The sequence below is a fragment of the Choristoneura fumiferana genome, chromosome 19 (genome assembly GCF_025370935.1).
Source record: "Choristoneura fumiferana chromosome 19, NRCan_CFum_1, whole genome shotgun sequence".
In the NCBI taxonomy this organism is placed as follows: domain Eukaryota; kingdom Metazoa; phylum Arthropoda; class Insecta; order Lepidoptera; family Tortricidae; genus Choristoneura; species Choristoneura fumiferana.
Window position 1 is genome coordinate 11311747 of NC_133490.1, and position 21122 is coordinate 11332868.

At 39.1% G+C, this 21122-nt stretch overlaps 1 protein-coding gene and 1 pseudogene across 1 annotated transcript in view; one reads left to right on the plus strand and one right to left on the minus strand.

The window, feature by feature from the left end:
* The window catches only part of LOC141438834 (ubiquitin-conjugating enzyme E2 H-like), a 28168-nt gene extending 17767 nt beyond the window's left edge, over positions 1-10401 (plus strand). The window contains 3 exon segments of the mRNA XM_074102856.1: positions 859-987; positions 2163-2359; positions 3098-10401. Coding sequence (XP_073958957.1) covers positions 859-987; positions 2163-2353 — 320 coding nt within the window. The 3' untranslated portion in view covers positions 2354-2359; positions 3098-10401.
* Positions 10402-14726: 4325 nt separating this feature from the next.
* The window catches only part of LOC141438581 (mitochondrial import receptor subunit TOM40 homolog 1-like), a 7072-nt pseudogene continuing 676 nt past the window's right edge, over positions 14727-21122 (minus strand).

Sequence of the window (21122 nt, forward strand, 5' to 3'; positions counted from 1 at the left end):
TTCAGATCAATCGAATACCAGAGAGCTACAACGAAATTCTAAAAGTGAAATTCGTATCGTACCTACCGTCCTGCTGACGATAATATTATTTGATACGAGAGTGAGAGGGATGGTACAGTCACCAGCATTAATATCTGCCACAGCGGAGTGTGCAAAAATATATGACACGTTTTTCGTCCTCCGGTCGCGTCGCATCATATATTTACGCACGCTTGTTGTGTCAGATATTAGTGCTGGTGACTGTACCTACGCATTCTTCTTGGCAATGATGGTCTTTCCGAAAGCGCTGGTAGTTTAAAAAAATGACGTGTAGTGCCCATTGCGGTGAATAAAAAAAAAAAAAAATATGAACTTCGATTTTCGAATTTCATAGTAGCCCTTCAGTAAGTGGACGAAAAATGTTTGCAAATAACTTTATTAGTTAAATAAAAGCTTGTAATTCATTTAAAATATCAAAATACCCGACTGTCTGAAACAAACTTCAATTAGGCAAAAACTCTAAAGTCTAGTAGTAGTTTCTTTTTTCCTTCTTAGTTTTTATTCTAATATTTTTTTAGGAAGTACGAATGGTTTCTTTTATTTCTTATTTTTTTGATGTTTCTATGAAAATCGTACCTTAAAACTGTTTCCGTGTATTTTGTTTACAAACAAGTATCCTGGTAGTCAAAATACCATAAACGGGACTTTTCACGCTATTTTTACACGAGTAATATTTACCTCGACGTTTCGGCAACGTTACGAGTAGACACAACGACGTTAAGTATCCTGGTGTTCGGGAAAAAAATCAGACCAATTTGTTTGCAATGAATGTTAATCAAATGCGATTTCTCTGACTTATCTGTTGGCTGTATCCCGCAGACCTGTCGAACATTTTCGAGTCGTTCCTGCCTCAGCTGCTGACGTACCCGAACCCCATCGACCCGCTGAACGGGGACGCCGCCGCCATGTACCTGCACAAGCCCGAGGAGTACAAGAAGAAGGTCTCAGGTGAGCCCCGGCGTACCATCGCACCGACTGAATCGTGATTGGGTGACACTCTTTCCCGACCCGGATAATACCGGGATGGAAATACCGACCCTGTTTTTCCTGTACACGCCCATAGAAGCTCCTGTCAGTTTCTATGGGCGTGTACACAAAAAACAGGGCCGGTATTTCCATGTCGGTGTTATCCGGGCGGGGAAAGAGTGTCACCATCGTGATTCACTTTTCGTGGTAAAAGTCATAGTGACAAGAGATCTTGACAAGAGAATTCATTATGATACTTACTGTGAAAACGTTATACTTTGGGTTAGGAATCAAATGGTTCGACTGTTTACAGCCAGCACCAATGTCTGACAGAAAGCGTGCATAAATCACTGGGTGAATGCAACAGTAACATAAGTCAAAATATTAAAGTAATTTACCTAACCTCGCACAGCACCGCTCTGGTGGAAACAGCTGGGCGGAGCGAGGATAGATAAATGAAGCGGTTCTATCCTACTAATATTATAAATGTGAAAGTTTGTGAGCGAGTGAGTGAGTGAGTAAGTGAGTATGTTTGTTACTTCTTCACGCTGAAACGGCTGGACGGATTTGGATGTAATTTGGCAAAAAGTTAGTTTATACTTTTTATCCCGATATATCGCCCATATCTTTTACCGGGTGGAACAAGTAGAAGGCAATAATTAACAGAAAACGGGCGATACGTCCGGTAGCGTCTACACATACCAATGAACTGGCATGGATGACAGCCTTTTTTACGCCGGACCGGTGTCCGTCGCGCCAGCCATACAACACCGCAAGTCCGGCAAAAAAAACGGTCCGTTGTCCGGTAAAAACAACGGAGGTCTACAAGCGGCCTAATGCTGTAATTTTTTATTGACAAATCCATACTAATTTATAAATGCGAAAGTGTGTGTGTTTGTGTGTATGTTTGTCCGTCTTTCACGTCGAAACGGAGCGACGGATCGACGTGATTTTTGGCATAGAGATAGTTTATGGGCCAGAGAGTGACATAGGCTACTTTTTATCCCGGAAAAATGCACAGTTCCCGAGGGATCAGCGCGCGATAACCGAATTCCACGCGGTCGAAGCCGCGGGAAAAAAGTAGTAAATAAATAAATAACTAACAATAATGAGCCCTAATAAGCACATCGCTAACACAGCGTGTTTCTAAACTGTAGATTACGTGCGGCGGTTCGCGACCGAGGAGGCGTTGCTAGAAAAGGACGCGATCACCGGCGTGGGGGGCGGCGGCGGCGTGGGCGGCGCGCCGGCCGGCGGCTCCAACGGCGCCGCCAACAACAACGCCAGCGACACCGAGAGCTCCATGAGCGACTTCAGCGACGACGAGGCGCAGGGCATGGAGTTATAACGTCAGGTACCTGGAGATTTACTCGCCCTCTGTTCCACCTCAGGCCCGTCGTATCGCCTAACGTCGTTTGTCCTAATAAATGTATTTTTTTTTATTCGACTGGATGGCAAACGAGCAAGTGGGTCTCCTGATGGTAAGAGATCACCACCGCCATAAACATCTGCATCACCAGGGGTATTGCAGATGCGTTGCCAACCTAGAGGCCCAAGATGGGATACCTCAAGTGCCAGTAATTTCCCCGGCTGTCTTACTCTCCACGCCGAAACACAACAGTGCAAGCACTGCTGCTTCACGGCAGGATTAACGAGCGATGGTGGTAGCAATCCGGGCGGGCCTTGCATAAGGTCCTACCACCTGTCCTAAAGATCGATTGTCCTGACACCTGAAACAGAAAATATTTCAGAACACCTCGTAATTAACAATCATTCGGCGATACCTATAGACCCGTTCCACCTTTTTGGAGATATAACGTCAGGTATAGCTGGAGATTCACTCACCCTCTGTTCCACCTACTTGAAGTTATAACGTCAAGTATAGATATTGGTGGTGACGTACTTTATGGACAGCCACAAAAAGCTCCCTGCGGCCTACTAAATAAACGTGTTGATTTTAATTTGAACTGTGTTACGATGGCCCTCAGACTGCTTTGGATCAGCAGGAATGGAGGACAGGGGGGGGGGTTTGTCCAGCAGTGGGACCACAACGCAGGCTAAATAATAATAATGGACTGTGTTCCGGTTGCAGGTACCGCACAGCTCGCTCACTGCCCTTCGAGGTGTTGTCTAACGTTTGTACGATGAATGCGGTAACGTCGGGAGCACTAGCGCTTGTATAGTCAGGACACTGCAATAAGGTCGGTACAGGCGTACTTAACTAACCACTAACATTGGAACTGCCAGAAAGGAGCTCGTGTCTGTGTGCCCGAGTGAGAAAATAAATAGACGAGTTGCTCATCCAGTGGGAATTTTGAAAAATGCTGCTCATCTCTGTAATGTTAATGTTTTTTTCGGCCAGTACCCATAAAATTGTTATGTCGAATAAGTCAAGTACGTTCACTAAAAGATTGACGTGTCATAGACAATTTCTCTCGGTTCCCGTCTTTACTGGTCAGTTAAATATGTCTTCGACTGTACCTGATTGTATGTATAGTGGGACAGATGTCACCTATTGACAACATTTTCACTGCCTAATTATATCAATTTATGTATTATCATTAGAAAATTAAAAATAAGATTAATTTTGATGCTTTCGTGTATTTGCCAGTCAAGTTGTAAGACTCATTCTTCGAAAGTACAAATCTTCACTACTTTGCTCACTAAAGCTCGTATCTCAAATCAAAATACAAATTTAACTGAACCTTAAATATACATTGTAAAGTTATTTTATTTAGATTACCGATTTTGTGATGCCAGTTTTGTTTTAGTGACATTTTGCGTAGCATGTTCAAGTGTAACCAAATATTTCGTGTAACATGTTCAAATGTAACCAAATAATTTTGAGTGAAGATGTTGTCGATTGCATTTTGTTTGATCAGTTTAAGACTAGAAATGTGTATGCAGCTGTTTGTGCAATTTAATGTGCGCTAATGCCGCTAAACTTTCAGTATAAGTATCTAAAATATCACTTAAAATATAAAAAAATGTATCATTATAACGCCGACACGCTGAGATAATTATCAATGAAGAATAAAAAACTCGGTAAACACTAAGGGGCTGTTTCACCATCCATTGATTAAATTTATTTGATGGATAAATGTGATGCCGCCTCTGTTTGTATTGTTCCAATAGACGGAGAAGGCATCACATTTATCCGTCAGTTAAAATTAATCAATGGGTGCTGAAACAGCCCCTAAATCTGGCACTCGAAAATGAGTTAATTAACTAGATAGCCTAACGCAAAAAAAACACTTTCATAACATTATTTTTGCGGGGACGCGTCCAAGTAAATAAAGTTTTAAAATTATAATGGACGAAATACATAAATATTGCCATTTGATATAACATAATTTAATGATTTGATACGTAGCCCCGATTTGTTCACGGTATATTGTATTGCTGACGCAGTTTCTACACGTGTATCAAAATAATAGAACGAGATATAAGTTCAATATGTTTTTATGATCCTGTCACGCATTTCACAAGTGAGATTAAATTTGTGAATTCGTCTCGCGACTGCATATTCAAAATTTGTTTTTGTGTAATATTGAAAATTTATCGGCTTTAACGGTGAACAAGTTGCAAACATTTGGGGAATGTTACATTGCGAAATAATATCATCAGTGTTTTAGAAAGACCTCGGCACGATGTAGCGCAGTTATCGACTTTGATATCTAATTATTCCCAGACCTCAATGGAGTCTGGTGAGTCCTGCCTGGTACAAGCGGTGTTAAGCAAACCTCGTTTTTGCTTTTAGTGCTGGTTTACACAAGTGCAGTAAAATCTTGCCAGTAGTATTATGCGCCCGCAAAGCTAACAAGTTACCAAGTGATCCATCGAGTGTCGCATTATCTTGCTACTGGCATGATTTTACTGGCATCTTGTTAACCAGCATTAAGGTATAATGTCAAATTGCGTTAAATATAGTTATAGCTTCGGCGTGGAAACTGAAGTCATATAAATCTTCATACATATTAAAATTAGTATGAAGTGATGAAAACTTTTTTAGAGTTACAAAATCTATTTAGTCGCGCGAGCATGGTTTGAACCCAATGGCTTTCTGATCCATGGTTATCATTGGCCTCAATTCTCACGCCGAAGCCTGTGCTAGTCGTGGTATGTTTTAGCTGTGCAGTTTGGATATTTAATGGAGCGTTCTATAAATTTACTAAACGTCAAATAAGGGAAAGTTCATCATAATGTTCATAATCGCTAGATGTCGCTTTGCAAAGGTTTTTTTTACTATTAGTGAATTTTAGTTTATAAATGTTAATTTAAAAGTATTTTGATACTAACCGTTTTACCATAAAACTTAGACAATCGTTGAACACGTGTTTAACACATCCGTTTATAAACTGTACAAAACTGTCAATTAACTCTTGTTTAAGTCTTTTGTGGCAAAGCCATGAAAAATCTAGAATGAGTTGGTACCTACTACCAGTTGCCCGCGAAGAATTGGTTTAACGCCATCCCGCGGGAACTACGTAATTTTCGGGGATACAAACTATCCTATTTTTTCTTCCTAGGGTCTTAAACTATCTCCATATCAAATTGCATCTAAATAACAAGAAAGTTTTTTTTTTCATATTCATTTACTTATAAAGAAAAACTCGTGTATTGCAATATATCGGTTATTTTCTTACACTTACACAGTTTCCACCAACTGCACCGTAATAGTATTTTTGGTTCTCATCCATAGCTTTCCAGTTGACTCCCTGTCATTTGTGTTCGACTGAAGCAGCGACATCTAGCGAATTACGAATAATCGATGTGAACTCAACCTTAATAGAACAGCGAAATATAATCAAAAACTGAAGTTGATCGCTTCAAAAAATAGCAATAAGCATTAGAAACTTTTTACGGTAGCTTTGTTTCAGGCATATGGTAAATAAAAAATAAAAATGTCATGTTAATTTGATGATAACTTAGCCTTAAAAGGGATGGCTTTCTTTTTTAAGGCTACTTAATGGAGGGAATGACAATGAAAACAATTTCTATACTTTTTAGTGTCTTGTAAAATGTATATTATTCATATGGTTGCACAATTAAGTTTCTAATGCTAATTACTAATAATCAAGTCGCCCTGCCCATTGCTTTTAACCAGGAAAGCACTTGTGGACCACAATGGCAATTTTAGATGTTTTTAGAATAGTTAATGATACTGCTCATATTTTTTTATAATAAAACTAAAAGAGATGAATAAAAACGGGATTCTATAATGCGAATTCAGACTGTCGAATTTGCTTGTGAGAAATAAAAGCAGGCCCTACTACAAAGTGCGAAATTCGAATTTCGTGTCTCGCCGTCCCGCTGACGCTATTATTTAATACGAGTGAGAGAGACGGTACGATACGAACTTCGATTTTCGAATTTCATAGTAGCCCCCGAGGCACGGTGACTTGGAGACTGTCTTATATAATGTACCATGAACGAAAATATTGGTTTTACAAGGGTGCGACCAAGTTCTGTTTCTATGTGAAAGGTTTAAAGTTCGTGTTGTAAAGTTTAATCGGTGTGTTATGGGATGTGTAAGTGACTAGGACAGCGCGGCGTGCGGCTCACTACAATTGATACCTATATTGATTACTATTACATTATACCATGACATGGTCGTGAGTATGTGATACTCAGTTGCATGTTCCCTTAACGTCCCAAGTCCTCGCGTACTTTATAAAGGCGTAATTAACACTATGAATAACGGCCGAATGTACTTTGTGAAGTACAAATTGTTCATTGCATATAGAATTCTAAGAATTTTGAAATACAATCCAAACCATGTCTAGGTCTTAAACGCTAAGTTTGTTAAAAAAACGTCAAGGACTCAGGAGGTTAAAGCTGACGGAAGTAAAAAATAACACATATATAAATATTATCATCATAAAAACTATATTTTACATTAAATTTGAAATAAATATTCATGGAAAGGATTCATTTTCTTAATTATTTGGTTGTATGTAGTAAATAATAGACTACTAATTACATTTGAAATTGGGTATTACATTTGAAATTTACCACAAGCTTTGCGGTGAAGGAAAACATCGTGAGGAAACCTGCACAAACCTGCGAAGCAATTCAATGGTGCGTGTGAAGTTCCCAATCCGCACTGGGCCCGCGTGGGAACTACGGCCCAAGCCCTCTTGTTCTGAGAGGAGGCCTGTGCCCAGCAGTGGGACGTATATAGGCTGGGATGATGATGATGATGATGAATTGGGTGTTACTTTGAGAGACCCGTATGAATGAAGAACCTTTTGCCTTCCTCTGCTTTGTCTTCGCAACGGAGGAGTCATAAAGGTACAGTTTCATTGGTCGATAGCGCCCGCATGTTGGGTACGGGATATCTCCATAACGCATGCCATAGGGCCCGCATTCGGGGAACCGTTTTCATTGATCGAGACCCCGCATGTTTGGCCGAGAGCCGGCATTTGAGTTTGGGTTTCACTGGTCGCTATTCCGCCTGCGGGGAGACTCCGCAAGCTGTATATCGATCAAGTTATCGACCAATAAAACTGAGCCTTAAAGAGGTTTATTGTTATATAGTAGAATCGTATGCCGTACTGTTCAGAGTCCATTTTTATGAAAGTTTTCGGCTTGTTCTTGTCCTACGCTTAAGATTAGCAGCAATATGATAGGATATAAAGTGTTCACAATAAATCTTGGTGTAACTAACTTTAGGGGAGGTTGTGTAGGGATTTCTGGCGTTCTTGAAACGAATAATTGCCTTTAACTCAGAGAAACTGTCTAGTGAAATTGTTTTCTATTTTTTTTTTATTGAGTTTAATTATCTCTAGTCGTGCGATTAAAACTTGATCATGTTGTGCACCCATTTGTCTTCCGATTGATTATGAAACAGTAAATTATAGCATTTTATTTTCTTTAACCTGTCCTCTCCCAGAGGCACAAATTTGTGCCCAAATTCCTTTGATCCTGTTATACTGGGAGATGACAGATTAATATATTTTTTTAATATAGCGGAAGGTAATTATTTGTTTAAAAAGTGCTTAGACTTAACAGTAGGCGTCTCGTATCGAACATTTAAACGTTAGATTTTAACCATGTGTATGCTAACATACTCATAATTAAACCTTTTAAAATATCACGATTGTATCGAAACGCGAGTGAGCGAGATAGCATCTTGTAAATATATTGAATTCTGTCCCCATAGCATAAAATAAACAACTTAAATCTATCACGGCCCAAGCGTCGCAGTCATCACTTATATCTCATAGGTATTTAAATATTTTTTATTGTAGTGTTAATTTTTTAAACAAATGTGTCATGTCATGTTTTGTGTGTTTTCACCCCTCTATGACAAAGAACTACATTTTTTTCTCTGCAATGCCAACATTTTGTCTATGGTTTATTAAAGTCCGCGATTGTGATTTTGTAATGAGAATTCTGTATCTGTGATTGGTTTCTTCCTTTTTTTTTGAAAATGTGTCAATTTAATGTGAGGGTTTATACATTCAGTACTTATGTGACAGCTGTTCTATCAATAGATATCTTTATTTAGCGCAATTATTTTTAGGCTTGCAACACTTCCTGGCATAGACTAGAGCGACATTTTATCATAGTATTAATATCTCCCTGGTGTGTCGAGAAAGCTGCCAGTTGACTTTGTCATAGTATGAATGTTTGTTACACATTAACGTCTAAAAGGCTTAATGGATTCATGTTTCTCATATACGTCGTAAGTCTTAGACTTAGAATAAATGTTATTTTATACCGAATAAGTGTGAGGTTCCTGTTGAAATAAATATTTCAAACGCAAATAATTGGCGATGACTTTGACGATGTTGGCTGGTGGATTTCTTAGCATTCGTTTTACATAATAACACGATAGGTGGCGTTGTGAGGAATCGTTTGCACCAAATAAGTAGCATTTTTTTATAACTTGACAGTAGCAATACCGATACTCTGCCAAACAAAGATAAAGATTTGGAATGTTTTGAGATGTTCTTTTTATTCACAGAAGTAGACCTTTCTAATAAATTGTTATTTTTTGTACTTAAAATAGATTAAATCAATGCATCACAATAGTTTTATCGTTTTTTTTATAAGTTTTTATTCAGACTAATTTATTCAGGATTTACATTAAACGAGGATGTTTTAAAATGTATTGTTTGACTCGTGCAACTATAACAATGAACACGAACGCTTTAGTCCACCAGTGGGCAAATTACAAAGAACACCTCAAAACAAAGGAGCTTTACAAACAGATCTCTCATTTGACATGTTGCGAACTAAAAGTGCTGCAATGGTCTGTTATTGTAAGTCTAGCGTAGATAGATATAACACGAAGATTATATTAATATTATAGATATAGACATATTGTATCTTTGAAATGATAACTCAAGCCATAATAATATATTTTGGTATAAGGAGATAATGGAAAAACTCTCGTTTTTATTGTGAAATTTGGGTTGGCATTTGTTTCGGTTTAATTTTGAGCTTTCATCCGACCCTGGTTTCAGATGCACTTATGTTTATAGTTAGCTGTATTGGCGGGTAGACGATATAAAGTGTTTTGGTCGTATTAAAACTTGCCAAGACTAAGATGGTGGTATTTAAGTTCGCTAAAAAGTCCATAAGTTCGTTATATCAACACAAGCATGGTGTAAAAACAAAGTGTTGCCGGCTTTCAAACCGGAGACTTCTACAGATGCTGCAAACGCACATGCGCGTTTAAATCCAAGCAAAAGGACGTAGTTATGCAAACAAGAACCAACCCACACCTCCCCGTAAAGTTTAGATAAGTATGCCACGAGTTACTAAAATGCGCTCTATCGAGTTGATAGCAGGTGAATTTTAATAACTGTTGCATACTTATCTAAACTTTAGGGGGAGGTGTGGGTTGGTTCCTGTTTGCATAACTTTATGACAGCGACATACAATTATTCAAAATGAACCTGACTGCCTGTTGAATAAGGCACGTAGCTCGCGTCCTTACTCGAGGCTGCATTTTTAAACATATCCGTTTGGTGTAAAATCAATAATGATTTAATCCGAACATTTCAAAACGTCAACTTGTAAATACCATCGTCTAATTTCAAAATTTTAGAACAAATTCCGCGCACCAAAATACTTTGTATCTCGAGCAATGGTGACGTGATATTATTTCAATGCATAATAAAATACTAGTATAAAAGCTTAAATTTTACTGTGATGAAGCCCTCATTGCGCGCTAAAAAAGAGGCAAAATTCGCGTGCTAAACGGAGCTACCAACTTTCAAAATGACTACACATTGTTGTCTGTCACGTCACTTGCTCAATTTAATCAGAGGATGAATCAAATCAATGGTGTACCGCCTTAGTCGGCCGATCGTACAGAGAATAATGCGTTTTTATTCTATTTTTATTTCATTAATGTAATAAACTTACGTTATTTTTAAACTATGTGGCTGTTTTATTTGTATGTTGGTAGGTACCTTACCTTTTGCAGAATGCCAGATAGTGCTGGTGCGATTGTGTTTAGACTTAAATGAAAAAAAAAACAGACATTGAAATGAAGGTATGCACTCGAAATAACACGATTTCCTAGGATAGCGGTGTAGTCATAATAATAACCACATAGGTTTACTAATATGGGGTCATTCAAGTATTACGTAAGCAGAAAATTAGTAATTTTTAACCCCCTCCACCCCCTTGTCAGCGAAAGTCAGCAAAACCCTACCTCCTCCTTCCCCCCATGATTACGTAAACATTGGTATATATTTTTAATTCTATTCAGGTTTCTTTATAGTTATTGCAAAAAAAAAACAAGTGTGGCGACACCCCTGCCACATATTGTGTGATCAGCATTTTAGCTAACCACGCGGGGCCCGCGGCCAACGGACGCCAGTCGGTACACAACCACCTTACTTGCCACGCGCCTACCAACGCGCCCCGACTCCCGCCTGGTTAGCCCGCCTTCTGAACTTTTCTTATAACATACATGTGTGTTATTAAAGAATATTAGCTACCTACTTTGTTCATCTCTTCCATCCCAGCACGCAACCCGAACTATAGTCATTGCCAGTAAAAGGTAGTTAAAGTGGTGACCCGTTTTCGAACACGTGCTAACTAGATTCGTTTGTGAGCTAACCAGGCGGTTAAATTCAGTGAAACCACAAAGTGACCTCAGAAGTAAAAGCCTCAACAGTCGAGCAGTCAGACCACCGAACTGCTATCTGATAGCGGCAAAAGCAAGATAGCACCGTTCCGGACCAATCTTACACAAACACATATCGTTACATCAGCAAATATTTTCGCCGAACGTCGTCTCATTCCTAGAAGCCATCACAACCGCCAAAGCGTGTGGTTAAAGGATGTTATATTTGCCGCCGGACATCGTGTCATTTGAAATCCATCTTGAAGCCATCACAGCCGCCAAAGCGTGTGGTTAGAGGATCTTCATTGCACCGTCGAGTGTCGTCGCAGGGAGTCATGCCATTACACGCAGAGGTCGCTCATGAAGTCATTACAGCCGCAAAGGCGTATGGCATGAAGACTTTCTCGTCAGAGCATGATCAAGCGGGACCTACAAGCGCCGCATTCCAGCCCAGTCACGTTGCATAGCAGTGGAGCAGCGTCAGCGCGGGCACAGAGCGATCATATTACAAACGTCGTAAACATGAGCGCAGCGTCGATTTATTTGAATCAGCATTACCGTAACAATATAAGAGTACAGTCAGTCATGAAAAGAGGTCACAAGTTGTCAATTGTTTTTATTTTTGGCTAAGTTTTTTTTTATTATGTATACATTTTATTTTTCTCAAAAAAGGGGGGGGAGTGATGTGGCGACACCCCTGCCACATATTGTGTGATCAGCATTTTAGCTAACCACGCGGGCCCGCGGCCAACGGACGTCAGTCGGTACACAACCACCTTACTTGTCACGCGCCTACCAACGCGCCCCGACTCCCGCCTGGTTAGCCCGCCTTCTGAACTTTTCTTATAACATACATGTGTGTTATTAAAGAATATTAGCTACCTACTTTGTTCATCTCTTCCATCCCAGCACGCAACCCGAACTATAGCCATTGCCAGAAAAAGGTAGTTAAACAAGAAATAATAAATATTGCTGACGTGAACCTTGAGCAGAATCATCACCGAATTACTTTTCGCATATATTTTTCCTCATACTGTCATTGGAGCTGACTTTGAAGTTCAAGTAGAGTAGAAGGGGAACAATTCAATTAAATAATTCCTGGAAACGCTTTCTAGATAGTTGAAAAATGCATTTTTATTTTGTTAGGCATCAAGACATGGTGGTGTAGTCCGGCCAGCAGGACTGGAAAAATATGTATTTTTAAATTTTTCGGTGGCGATACGACCGGACCACGGTACAGTGCACAGATGTACAATCGACCAAAAAGTATCGCCACTGGATAATCAAAAAAAAACCAGTCTAGCTGGCCGGACTACATAACGTACCACGGGAATACTCCACAGCTATGTTTTCAAATTTTTAGTCATGCTGTAATACACAAGATTCATACCACTTCTGAATGGCATCTACGAGTGATGTGATTTTAAAAATCAGTCTCCAAACCCATAGGTAACACCTTAGAGGTAAGACAAATAAACACCCAACTGATTTATTAACATAACTCTATTAAAAATAAACATTTCAACAACAGGCTTCTATGTACAGTACGCCATTTACTATCTACACACATGCACAACGGGCAGTCGGGATATTATAGTCACTCTAGGACATCTGTACACAACATTGAGTCATCTCAAGTTGTCATAAGTAGGTAACAAACAAGTTTTTAACCTAAAATTTCACTGTACTAAGTAGTGTAAAAAAAAAAACACACCTTCAGACAGTGTTATATTGCAGCTATATTGAATTGATAAATTTAAAATACCGACCACATGAATCTACTCAAATATTCGACTTCGGTGCCTACGTAATAAGACACAAAATCATTATTTTAAACATGATTCGCTTTTACGTTAATCAAAATGTCTTTATTCAATTTAGGCTATAACAAGGCACTTGTGAATGTCAAAAAAATCTACCAATAATACTTCACAAGTAAACAAAAAGTAAATAAATTAAACTGTTCAGGATTTATATCAAGACCACTGTGTACTTCTAACCTTATATAGGTTAGGTTAGTTTTATAAAAATTCAGAATCATTTACAGTTTCAGAACAAAATGCATTTGTGAAATACCTAATAATTTTCTGGATGGTGCCTACCAAACCATAAAACCACTGATTTCAGTGGTAAAGCATTTCAAGGAAAAAAGTGAAATTTTAGGTTAAATTCATGTTTACTAACAATTGAAAAGGATAAAATTCAATTCAATTTAGCGCTACAAGGCTTATAATGAACATCAATATCTTTGGATATTCACCTTGTATAGTACAGTACAGTGGCTTCATCAAATATCAACCAGTACTTGCACGATATTTCCATAGATTTCGCGTTTTCAAACAATGTGTCTATGTCTACAATCTGTCTGTCTATGTTATCAATTATAGTATAACCCTATAGGATCTAGGGCGCACAAGCTCTTTATACGAAAACATCGACCCAGACCCTATACTACGAAAGTGCAAAATTCGAACTTCGTATCTTGCCGTCCCGCTGACGTTCATATTATTTAATATGAGCGTGAGAGGGACGGTACGATACGAACTTCGATTTTCGTAGTAGCCCTCCAGTCGCGGCCGCCAACGACCGAAGCCAAAGCTTATGTTTTAAAGGATTACGGTCAATTACCCGTATATTATAAAAATCCCGTAATAAAAATAGTTCTGGGGCGTCTCATTTTTTGAACCGACGATATTATAAGAAAGAGACAGCTATACTGAAGCAAGCTTTTACGTATCATACATAGGTACTAGGTACACTATTATACTTCTTAATTAAAGGACCAGTCTTAGTGAGATTTCATAAAGATAATACTTAGTGAAGTAAAAAAAAAATATGGCAGGCAACCTCTTTCCAACCATATGTGGGAAAGAGGCAAAAGAATGGAATTTGAAAATCTTTTTCAAAAACATTTTCCTCAATTATCATCTCAAAACCTGGCCCACTTTGTTCGAAAGTGCACAATCTCATAATTATGCTTGCTAGTCAGTCTGAACAATGCTAGTTCTACATCTCGCTGTGCGAGTGCGGCGTCCCACTCCTTTGCTTAGCGTATAAGCGGGACGGTGCCTCTTGTCTACTGTCATCTACGTTATTTCAATTTCTATGGCCTCGAGTTCCCAGTAGCGTGACCGTAAAAACTTTCAGGATAACATTGCCACTAGAAAAGTAAGAGCGAATGAGATAGAATAAATAAATGTCAGGGACAATTTGCAACGATTGACTACAGCTAGTACTTTATGTACAATCGAACATGACCCAGAGACCTTTGTGCTACTATATTAAAAGGTTTCAACCCTGGGTCATAATTCAATTTGATCGATTATACTTTACATAGCCTGTAAACATATTGACATGTATAAATTCATATTAAACAACCAAATTTGAGTCGTAGTTGTTGAAGCACAAATATTCGCATTTTTCATACAAATATTTGCCTCAACTGGTTTGACCTGTTTATCCTACAAGTGCAGTGGCGTAGCTACCAAGTAGGCGGGGCAGTGAGCTCAAGCTCAGGTCGAAATTCTCTTTATAGCTGATGATAATTGTTAGCATTTTTAAAGTATTTGTATATATAATGATTTTACTTCAAACCTGTTTGTTGGGCATTGCCCAGGCCAGGGCTGGTTACCTAGCTACGCCACTGAGCAAGTGGTGAGTTTTTTTTACAGAAATCGTGTTGTGGACGGGGTCACGCCACTGCTAGTTCCACTGGCAGTTATCATTGCCTTGGAAAACATAGTTATGCTGGTCTTTTTTCTTATAACATCGCTTCCTTCAGTTTTTACAATAAATGCGGCTCCTAGAGTGACGCAATAAATGCTCTCTGGCGGCGTTATTTATAACAAACATATAAAAACGTTCTTTGTAAAAAGAAATAATACATATACAGTATACAGTATAGTGTTTGAATTGCCCACACATCTCTATAACCTAACCAAAATTCAATTGGATTTTAGAATTTCTCTAGTGTTATCTTATCCAAAAAATTCATAAGACAGCTTTTCACAGAAAGTTAAAATCTGAAACGGGGCAGTTACACTTTTCTGCATGCGGAATACACTGCAAACAACAGTGTACAGGCAACGTCAGTCAGAATCTGTTAACCGCGATGTTCGGGACCGACACGCTCGCCCGTCAATAAGGACAGAACAATAATAATCGCGCCTTCATTATTAACAGATAAGCTATTTTGTGATGTTCCTTTGATGCCCATAACCTTAGAACAGTCCCCAGCCAAGGGGTCTCTCATCCAATGGCAAATTAACTGGATCCCGAAGTATCGACCAAATAAGTTTCAACAAATGAAAATATAAACTTTAATTATTCAATCATCAACTAAACTAGCCGTCTAAATACTTAAAATGGTTAAATATGTAGCTTAAAGTGCCAGAGATGTACGAGTATAGTATAGGTTGATTCACAAAGAGCTGTCACGAATTGAACAAAAGTAATGTCACTTGTCACTTATTGTTAGTATGTGGAAGGCCGATGTCCAACAGTGGACGTCCTATGGCTGATATGATTGTGTGTCCTAATATTTTGTAAACAGGTACATAACACGTGTGTTTTAGCGTGATAAGTCCCGATAGTGGTATTTTGACACAACACTTCTTATAACACGATTATCGCTTATTAACCCACCTGCATTTAATCGTTTAGTGATGCACAACATCTAGATGACTATTTCACAAAACGATGTCCATTTTCAGTAGTGCACAAAAAAAAAAGTTGTACGCTTACAAAAAAAAAAAATAATCCTGACGCTATTTTAACTAAAAAAAAAAAGAAGTAATATTGTGTTTAAATATATATAAAACCTTGTGGTAAAGGTGATAAAAAGTCAGATAAGATAATCTTTGTTGTAGGATCCAACAGAAAGCTATGATGTAGTTACAAAATTAAATTTTTATTTCTCAAAAGATTTCGTGACGTTTTCCTGACATCAAGAAATTTTGGATGTTTTATGCAATTTATGTTTTTTAATTTTTTAAATTTTATAATCTCGTCCTTAGTGTTAATAAATTCTTCATCCACTCAAGTTTTGTCCCAGCTCTTATGAATCGACCTATAAGCTCCCTTATCTATGGCTCGGCAATCTTATTCGTTTGTGCTCTCCAACTTGATCGAGCAACCACTGATAAGCTCGTCGAGCAAAAGTAACAGAACTTGTTCGCAAATCTATCTGGTTTTGATAAGTTTACTTTTTGAAATTATACCTTAACCGGGTGATACATTTGTTGTAAACTTATTTGCCGTTACATTAGCCCAAAATAGACACAAGTCCGAGTTCACACACACATTCAAGTGACCACAACAGAAAGATTAACATTAGTGATTCGGATTAATGATTTGAAAATATACCGTTCAATTAATGAACCTGTCAAGAGGCTAAATTTAGTATCGCCGAGTAGCTGCATTTGGAAGAACGAAAGTTTTGTGAAATCAAAACACGAATCCTTTGTGAATATAAAGTATCACTCAAGGATTCTATTCAATACGAGTAGAGGGATCTAGAAACTGGGATAAATTAGTTTGTTATATGGCTTTATCTAGTTTCATGTTTCCTAACTAATGTATCGAATAGAGACCATGTTTCAGAGTGATTTCACAAGATTGTTCCGCCTTCTAAAAATAAATAAACCTCTGGTGACATAAGCTATTAATACAAGTAACATCCTTTCGTCTTAGTATTTAAAATACTTAAGTTTTTTTTTTGCTAAGCAAAAGTATTAGATTCCGATCAACAACTCTTTTTAGTTTACTAAAAGAATGGGCTATATTATATGTATATATTTTAAGATTAGTTAAACTTTGTTTTTTTAGCAATTCTTAGTCAAAAATCTTGATCCGTCTTTCCATTGAAAAATACTTTTACAAAATAAGAGAGGGAAAAAAATTATAATTAATCTATCAGTTAGATTACAAAATATTGGACACAGTTTTTTTTTACGGTCAAATAAATAATTACAGATAAAAAGCATCAAAGTTCGATAGTGCGGCGTGGCGTGTATCGTCAAATTGATAATCTAACTAACAGAATAATAATATTTTTTATAAATCTAACTTAACACAAAATACCGTTTCACCAGAGGCCCGCTACTCGTGGCACTGAATCATCTTTGGAACGTCCGGAGCTCACCCCGCATGTCAGGGTCTAGCCAATGATGAGTCCGCAGCCAAACTTGAACTGCTGCTTAGCCTGGTTGGCCATGCCGGAGAGGGCAAATGTGAAGGGGAGGGCTGGAGCTTCTTTTCAAGGACTGCACCGATGTTCCAGTTTGAGTCGACCATTCCTGGAAGTTTAATTTAATAAATAAGTATAGCCTTAGGATGTAATAAGATTGAAGACCTCCTTCATTTTCTTCTGGAATGTGATCAGAATAAGGATACCAGAAACCGGTATCTGGATGGTATGGATCTGTGGAATGGAAGTGTAAATGTGATTCTGAGTCATCCACTTTCAGAAGAAGCGATGCGGATTTACAAGTTCATCAGACAGGCCTTTGCATCCAGAGACAAGGTTTCTGCACAAGAGAGTACACTACATGTTATCTGAGGCCCCCCATATGAGGCTGGCATAGTCACTTTTAGTGTACTAAAGCCTCGTAAAAATATAAGATTAAAAAAAAAAACCTCTGTTGAGAAGAATCTCTTATATTTTTTAAAGATCACAAAAACGCTGACCTCTGAAGACGAGCTCCGCCTTGGGGATGGTGACCTGGTAGCCGATGGTGCCCACCGACTCCATCCCCCGGAAGGACGTGTCCATCTCAGCGACCACCTGAAAAACAAATGACATCAAATTGAGCAAGCCTGTTCAGTACAGTACTATTGGCGGTCGAGAATGACAATGTGGCATTAAATCTGAGTGTACCTGAAGCTGTTCACTGGCTTGCTTGAAGTAGCAGAGATGGAACCCTGCCGCACCCAGCGTCGCCGATACTTCAGAATCTGTAACATGAAAGCTCACATCATAAGTTTTTCCCCTCTCTCCGAGGGATCATCAGCATCCGAGGGTTAGGCTCCGTTGCCACCAGAGATGTGCGAGGAATGCGTCGTTCATGAACCAATAGAAACGCATCATTTACCTAGCCTTGCTCCGCTCAACTGTTTCCACCAGAGCGGTGCTGTATAAACTACAATCATGACATGAAAAACACATCCCTTGCAAGACAATCCTTGCACATCTCAGGTTTACGATATGTAAAAAATGGAACATTGATCACATCAGTATTAGGGTGGTAGTGGTAGTGCTAGTACTAACCGTCCATAGTGTACCGTCCGGCGGCGGAAGCGATGGCGATCTCCCCGCCGGCCATGCGCGCCGCCACCTGGTACACCAGCTCGGCGCCCAGCGACAGCCGCTTCGTCACCGACTGCGGACAAACAACACAACATTCCGTTACGATATGTAATGAGAATTTAGTAGTAAAAAAATATATCAAGATTGATTATTTGTTTGGATAGGTATTACAAATAACGTCAATTGGTGTCTTAAATATTGAAATTCCCCCATTAAACTATCTAAACATTTACATTTCTGTATTGAAATACACTAGTCTAGTCCGTGAGCTCTTAGAAAAACCTCCGGTTTCGGGGGAAATCGGAAGGATTCGTTAGTAGAAAATGACAGTTGTCTTTTTTAAATTAGAATCAATCCATCATGCGAAGAGTGCACTCGTTGTGTTTTCATTGATATTTATATAGAGCAATTAAAACCACCACTTAAATATTTATTTAGTTCGTACATATTTATACACGTATGTACATATTTATTTTTCGGAAATTGATTTCTATGGCGAGTCAACTTAAACAGGGTATATCTGTAAATAGCCAATAACGGGAAATTGTTTATAATATACTAAAAATATTTTGTAAAGAAGCCGAAAGTTTCAAGAAAAGTGTTGATCGTTAATATTTTAATAAGGTTCAAGACCGAGTTATAGAAGCAACGGGGATTTCGAAAAGTACCTACATTAAAAAAATATTAAACATAAGCAGACCAAAAAAATTCATTTGACATACCCAAGAGATGTAGATACAATATAACAACAGCTCTATATACTTCCTAATAAAAGTAGTGTGTTAAGGCGGGGTGTTCTCTATTTAAATTAACGATGGAAGAATTCGAAAATGCTGATTTTGTTAGAAAAAGATAAAGAAGCGTAATATTATTACAGTAAGGTTTATTTTGTACTGATGGTTATTCTTGACGTAACTTTTAAAAGTTTTGCAAGTTGATAACAGAACAGAACCGCATATCACGATCGCGTGTCATCGTCTATACCCGAAGCATGCTTCTAAAATTCGAAGGTTTTCTTAAGAGCTCACGGAGTGTACATAAGCAAAATGTTTAAAATCCTTGAATGTACCAAATCTGGCAGCTGAAGTTTGTTTTTTTTTTATTTTTCTCTATTTTTTGTTGAGGCTTTGAACACTCCAGGTGATCATGTCAGCCTCATGGGTGCTCGCTCATTTTCCCTATGCAAAGCTGAAGTTTAAACAAACTTTATTTTGTTAATTACCTAAACGTTTTAAGTATAAGTTGGTTGTTACCTGTAAGTAATGTCCAACAAAGACGGCAGACTTGTCGCTGAAGTCAGGTTTGCCCACGGCCAGCGCCAGCGTGTAGTCAGAGCCCTTGTACTCCAGCGTGCCCTGCGTAGCTGTTAGCTTGCATTCTTGCACCTGTGCAATACAACTTCATTTTAACTTAAGTTAACAATCAACACCAGAGGGCCTACATCAAAATTCGAAAATAGAAGTTTGTATTGTACCGTCCTCACTCTCATATTGGGAGCGAATGCGCACACTCTCCGAACTACTGGTCTGGCGTTGAGTTTCTCGGCTGGGGAATATGCGTGTCCAGTCTGGCACCGCTCGGCTCACGCCAAGCTGGTAACGTCGGCCCTGAATGACACTTGCCGTATGGTCACTGGCTGTCTCAGACCCACTCCGCTAAACCAGCTCTACCCGCTGGCGGGAATTGCCCCTCCAGAGATTCGCAGAGAGGTTGCGTGCAGTATAGAAAAGCGGAAACAGGAACAGGATCCTCGGCACCCTCTGTATAATCACAAGCTGCCACAAGCCCGCCTGAGGAGCCGGCGAAGTTTTTAGTGCCACCACCCCTATCTCGGATTCCCCAATCCCGCACCAGACTCTCACGGTGGAGAACCACGCCGTGCCCCGCCTGATGATTTTGTGAGTCCTGCGAGTCGTTACCAGCTGGGGCCAAACAACCATGGTCAACCTGGAAATCCTTAATAGACTTCGGACTCAGGTTGGCCGGTGTAAGGAAAACCTTGCAAAGTGGGGCTTCCCTGAAAAACCCAACACCCAGTGTGGCTGTGGGACGGCTTCCCAGAGCATGTCGCATTTGATGTCCTGCCCAGCATGCCCGTCCACCTGTACTGGGCGAGACCTCCGAGATGCAACGGACAAGCAATAAACACCGCTATTTCTGGTCGCGGATACTTTAAACGAGTGAAGCCATCGGACACGAGAAGAAGAAGAACTCTCATATTAAATAGTATAGGCGTCAGAGACGGAACAACACGAACTTCGTTTTTCGAATTTCGTAGTAGCTCTGCTGCTCTCAAAAGGCACTATCATAATTCTACTTTGCACTAGAAACTGGATGGTGGCGCCACTTGGCATCTGGGTCTAGAAGGACCGCTCCTCTTGTGTGCTTATAACTATCACAGAACTACAATATCTTAGTGCTTGATTATTATACACTGTGTTTTTCTGATAACCGTTAATTTCAACAGACGGGTCAGTTCATTGTAAAAAAACTGGTATTAACCTTTCTGCCAATAACACATTATATAAGTTCACAGTCATCATAAACACGCGCGAGGAACCGCGCACCATGCGGCGAGTAACTAACTGTGTCAGGAGAATTGATGGTTGTGGTCAGCAACCACTACAAAGTGACTGATTGAAAATCCCAAAAAAAAGTTGAAGTTAACATTTATAAAGTCTCACCTGTGCAGCTCCCTTGAGCCTGATTCCGGAGTGAGCT